The 6,225-nt window shown below is 36.2% G+C and overlaps 1 protein-coding gene across 1 annotated transcript; it reads left to right on the top strand.

Moving 5' to 3' along the window:
- The first annotated feature begins 5,045 nt into the window (after positions 1-5,045).
- On the top strand, positions 5,046-5,738 carry LOC102245723. Its single transcript, XM_005870432.2, has one exon. The coding sequence runs from the start codon at positions 5,275-5,277 to the stop codon at positions 5,668-5,670; it is 396 nt and encodes a 131-aa protein (XP_005870494.1). The 5' UTR covers positions 5,046-5,274; the 3' UTR covers positions 5,671-5,738.
- Positions 5,739-6,225: the final 487 nt, after the last annotated feature.

Below are 6,225 nucleotides of genomic sequence, written 5' to 3' on the forward strand. Positions count from 1 at the left end.
AATAATCAGTAAAGGATTAAAGGAATGAAGAATCTGAAAGGGACCCCAAACAAAATAATGCTTTTGGTTAATATCATTTGGCAGCTTAAGATAGTCACACCTGCCTACTTCAGGCTCCTTCAGGTGACAGGGCCGAAGTCTTCATAGCTGGTGAAAATGCTTCCCCCATACCCCACATATACAAAGCCTTTTCTCCATTTGCTTATTGTGCAGCCAACTTCAAATTTTAAATGGTGAAACACAAGTACGGGATGCAGGAAAGGAACCTGATGCGAGCATTCTTCATTGCTGGAGATGGGTATACGTATCATAGCTTGGATGCTGAAAAGGAAGAAGTTAAAATAACAGACTTATGCCTTTAAGGACCTATGTTTAAATTTGCTGCTTTGAATCTATGTCATATTGAGCAATTTAGTTATTTAACCTCCTCAAGCCCCCTTTTTTAAAAATAGAAACTTCAGACAATAGTATCTATTTTATAAGGTCTTTTCAAAGATTAAATGAGTGAATCTGTATAAAGTGCTCACTTGGTACTATGTTAAGACCTGGGTGCACTGTACTGTAATTTATCATGTTTATTTTTAGTGGTCTGTATGTCTTTCTTTGTGAGCTTGTTAAAATCTTGGAGAGGAAGTACTGTGGAATTCAGGAAAAGCTGTGATATCAATGCATACACATGGGGCACAGAACAAGTTCAGACAGTTAACAGAATGTCTAGATTTTTTTTTACTACATTTCTCTCTAGAAATGCACAAGCTGGAAATGCTCATAACCTTTGGCATTTAGTCAAATCCTCTGAGAGAATGAGAAGAGTGTTCTGTGCTTTGTGAGCATAGAGTAATCTTGACACCTCCTTGTCAATGTGCATTTTGCTGCTGGGGGTGATAGAGAATCTAGAATAAGGAGAAATTGAGATGCACAAATAATACAACCCTTATTTCAGCCAATTATTACAAAATATTTTCTTATAAATACAGGTGTCTGTGTATAATAATACACTTTTACTATTGTTTTCCATGTTTTAGAATATTTTTTTTGTGCCCAAACACATAATATAAACAAAGCATTACTCTTTTGTAAAAAAAGAAATAACTATCCCTGGCTGGTGTGGCTCAGTTGGTTGGAGGGGTCTCAGGTTTGGTCCCCGGTCAGGACATGTGTGGAAGACAATCAATCAATGTTTCTCTCCCTCTCTCTCCTTTTCTCTGCCTCTCTCTCTCCCTAAACAGTCAATCGATAAAATAAAACTTATTTTATCTATCTGCTTTCTCTGCCTCTCTCTCTCCCTAAACAATCAGTCAATCGATAAAATAAAACTTATTTTATCTATCTGTGTGTTGTTTTGTTTTGCTGAAAATGTGATGGACAATTTTATTATTCATTCCCACAACATAAAAAATTTAATCTGAGTGCTTTTTAGTGATCTTTACTGTTCTTAAAACACATCTGTGATTCTCAAGAAGTATATATACATATATTAAGGCTTTAGTTTTCATTATTTTTTTATCGCTACATGACTGTACTGTCATGTAATAAATCAGTGGGTGAATACTAAAACTACCATATTTTAAGTAAAATGAATTTGTACATTTAAGTCTTTGCATTTTTGATAGAGCTTTCAGATCACAAACCTATTGACATTGATTTCTCTTCTCTCTTGCTTTTGGCTAATTGTTTAGAATCAATCTTTTTCCTTCTCATAATGCAGAATACTTTTCTAAAGCACATTTAAAGGATTAGTTGACTTAAATTTATCTTATACTCTACTTCCTATTTTTATCAGTGTTCAGAAAAAATGCTATAGTGGAATATATTACTATTTTGTTGTTGTCAAGCATCAAATCTTCCTACATTATATAAACTCCCCATTGCTTATATCGGTGAGACATAGTGTCTTAACCTCCTCAACAAAGAAGAGGTCTTTCTTTGTTTTGTTTTTGTCTCTCACTCTCTGGAGAGGAATTTGACCCTTGCTGCAACACTCAGACATTTTCACTGGGGTCTTTGAATCTAGAGCAAGCACCGCTGAGATGAATTAATGGCTGAATGTGTTCTTTATTGCCATGTAGGCTACAATGAAGGCTGCCAAACTCTGGAATTCGTCATTTCCAAGCTTCCCACCTTTTCCAGGTCTTACAATAAAGCTATTTTTTATCTTGTATAACAAGAATTGGATTATCTTTTTTAAAATTCTGAATAATAAAACTGTTCTTCTGAAAACAGTTATTTTTGCTTAATCAAACACTGCCTAATTCATGATGTTACATATATAATTTTGTAAATTCATTCAGTCATTCACTTATATTATTTAGTTCATTTATTTATTGAGTATCACTATGGATGGTATAAAGCACATAGGTTTTACTAAATTGGGCATATCTAAGTTCAAATTCTAACTTCAGCAGTTAGTATGTAATATGGAGTAAGATGTGTTAGAAATAAATAATTTATTTTGTAACTCAATGTATAAGAAAAAAAGCAATAAATTTAGGGCCAAAAAAAATGACCTCATTCTTTTTTTCTTTTATGTCAGTTCTAGAAAGGTATTACTGTTATGATATCTCATGAAAGAGGTCATTTATACCCAGAGAGATAAGCAGCTTGCATGGCCCACAGCCCCTGCATGTTCTGAGTGTGTCGACCATGTCTGCCAGAACAACTCCACATGTGGTACTCTCAGCACTTCTTTGCATCTTGTCCTTACCTGTCTTGTCTTTAACTAACTCTATAAAGTGTCAGTTTACATTTTATTTCCTCATGGAAACCTTCCTAAACCTCTCCCAGCCTCTATTCCTAACCCAGTTTAGACATTCTCATGATAGGGACTTTCAGCGAGCTCTTCTTCTGTGTGGGGCTCTTCACAATTATAACTCAATCATTATTTTTATCATTATTCTATTAAGCTCTATGAAAGCAGGGTCATTATCTTAATTGTATCTCTAGTACCTTAAACTGTGCCAAATTTATAGTGGGTACGCAACAGACATTTGTTGGATTAGATGAATAAAAATTATTATCAAAATGAAAGCCTGGTTGTCTGATTCCAAGTTCCAGATCCCTCTACTCACCTGTGATAACCAGAGAAAAAAACTTCAATTTCAGAAATATATCCTGTTTACAACAAAACCATACCAATGTTTGCCATGATTTTGGATCCCAGTCTATTTCTTTCCCTGATGTCCTGGGAGTCGCATATTATATATCTTGGCCAGAATATCAACCTGCAGCCACTTCACTGTTCTCTCAATGGTGAGCTCATTCATCTTTCCATGATTTGGATAGGCTATAGTGCTTCTGCTTTAGATAACTGATTACAATATAACCCTTAAGGACACCCTCAGGTTATGAGCCAAAGGCATGGGAGCAATTCCAGACTCCATCACTCTAATTATAGGAATAGCTCTCTAAGGGTAGAATTCTCAATTCCAAGGCTGGTGGGCGACACTGGCATTTTGACGAGGGTCCATAGATAATGTGAAAATGAAAACCAACAGAAGTCATCCCTTTATTTGAAAATGAATGGTATTCCCAAGCAAATAAAAAGTGGATTTGCAAATGATTTAAAGTGCCAAATATTTTCTAAGCATCTCAAATTTTTGTAAACAACTAAAGGCCTGATATTTTGTAGGGATTCCAATCTTACTGAATTATAGATTGAAGCAGTTAGACTTAAGAGAACTATTTATTGACTATATATCCCCTATTGATACTCAAGGCTTATAGAAAAATATCCATTTAATTCAAAATATTGAATGAGAAGGATAAATGGGGTGATAAAAGAAACAAAATCCAAGATACACACAAAGGTGGTTGAAGAGTATTAAACATTTCCAATCTCCAAGAATAAAATTAAGTACATCAATTGACTAAAATTATGATGGTGAAGTCCCTGGCACACAGTGTATCTGTGCTCATTCACTCATGTGACTCTAACTTGTCTTATACTCATGATAGCTTGAAAGATCACTCTCAGGGCTCCATCTTTCTTCCACCCAAATTTAAAACTATATAGCTAAAATGGAGACAAACAGCAGTAAAAGTACAGCTCCATTCAAACACATGATGAACTTGGGTGATGCATAAATGCCCAAGTGAGAGACCTGTTTGGCTCCAAGCCCAAAAACTAGCAGAGACAACTGGGTATTGGCCCGTACTGGATAATGGGACTACAGGTTTTCTCCAGCAGGAGAAAGAGCATGTCAAATGTTCCTTCTTAAGGGAGACCTAAATTTAGTCACGAGAGGAACCTGAATCAGGCCACCAATTATGATATTGACAATCTGATTTTTTTGGCTTTCTGGTGTGTGGTGACACCATACACTTCTCTATCTTGAGATCTCTCTAACTGGCTCCTTTTTATTCTTATGTCCTCATCATTTTCTATCTCTCTCCTTTTCACCACTCTTTCTCTTACTCTCTCTCTCTTTTCTTCCTATATTTATCTCTCTTTTTCTTTGTCTCAGAAAAATTCTCACACCTACTATTGTGACCCAATATTAGAATTAGTGGAAATAAATAATGGCACAAAAATATCAGAATTAATAAATAAAAACCATTGATTTTAATCTAAAAATTTATTGAATCAAATTTTTGTTAACTAACTCAGCATCAGCTACTTCTCTGATGGGGTCCTGATTAAGGTCCTCCCCAAGAAAGACTTCATTGGATCCATGCTCAAGAGGACTTTCCCAGGTATTCCTGACCTCCCTACATCGCTGTAAAGTACCAAGACCTTAAGACTTGGGTACGTGTATCACAATGGCAAGAGTGCCAGCGCCCACAAAGACCCATTGGATCTGTCAGCTCCTCTCTTTGACCAAGCAGACACAATAGCTAACCAGCAAAGCAGAGTAAGCCAAGTGCTTCTGCATGAGATCATCAGCTGATTAACACACACACACACACACACACACACACACACACACACACACACAAATAACTAATTTAGACCAGACTTCTAGCTTTTCCTGAGAAGTTGGAATTTGAAGGAGCTATTCTGAGATCTGTGCTCCTAGCAAGTGGCTGATAACATTTTAGTTTGGATTGTTCACTGAGTTGAGAGACTGAGTTGTAATTGAGTGAAAAATAGACAATGGAATCTTGAAGAATTGCATGTAAGTGCAAGCCAGATTTAACTCTCTTTCTAAGTAGTATTGCTTGGACTGAGAAATTGCTAAATCAAACCTGTGATAGGACTGGTTATTTGGGTATCTCTCTTTGTCATTGTTGCCTCTTACTGTTACATTGCTTTCTGTGTTATCTCTGGAGGCCCAGATGTTCTCAGATAATTCACATTGCCCTGACTGTGGGCAAAAGTGGTTTCCTAGTTCAGAACTAGGCCACTGGTTGTACCAAACTGAACTTATTGAAAATGAATGTTACCAAGTATTCTTAGACCATATTAACAGAGCTGATTATTGTCCTGAGTGTTATCCTGATAATCCTGCTAACAGAAGCCTTGTCCTTCCTTGGTCTTTCCCACTTGAATGGGCCCCCCAAAATCTTACCAGGTGGACCTTTGAAAAAGCTTGCCACCCATTTCTTCTGGGTCTTCCACTGGTTAGAAAAAGGATACATGCCTCTAGAGTAGCTGGTTTTAACCCAGCATTACAATTAATCTTGGCCAGAACAGACACAACCTTAAACAAAAAACTTGGCCAAAGCAAATAACTTCTTAAAGAGTCACAATCATGGAGACCCTAGAGGGTTTTGTGCTAGTAACCCAAAGAAGATGGAAAAAATGACACTTTTTAAAATCTGATCCAGGCTGTCACTACTTTGGGGAACTGCTTAAATTGTTTGTTCTGCTCCCATGGTCTACACCTATTCTGTTCGGCATGAATTTAATCACTATTCCAGCCAGACTCTTCATCTAGAACCCGAGTATTTCATGTTCCCTATGTCTTAGAAGTAGCTTACCCATCCTAAAAGTCTCCACAGCCTAATTATTGACATAGGACAAGGTAGTCCTAGAGAATATGCCGCATATTGTGTATACCATGATGATATTTCTAGTGATAACTTCTGTGGGAAAGCATCTTCATTATAGCTGATTTCTAGATGATTTTGATAAAAGAACTAGACATTTTAATAAGAAATTACATTGTTATAAATTGCACCTCTTATGATTTTATATATAATTTATCCATATATAGTCATTTATTCATAATTGGCTCTATTTGGCCTCAGTGTGGCTTTGATATTATAGATAACTGGTCATCTCCA

This window comes from Myotis brandtii, unplaced genomic scaffold, assembly GCF_000412655.1.
Source record: "Myotis brandtii unplaced genomic scaffold, ASM41265v1 scaffold318, whole genome shotgun sequence".
Taxonomy (NCBI): Eukaryota; Metazoa; Chordata; class Mammalia; order Chiroptera; family Vespertilionidae; genus Myotis; species Myotis brandtii.

Coding starts and splice junctions, on each gene's coding strand:
- LOC102245723 (XM_005870432.2), top strand. CDS start 5,275: ATGTTCTCAGATAATTCACATTGCCCTGACTGTGGGCAAAAGTGGTTT.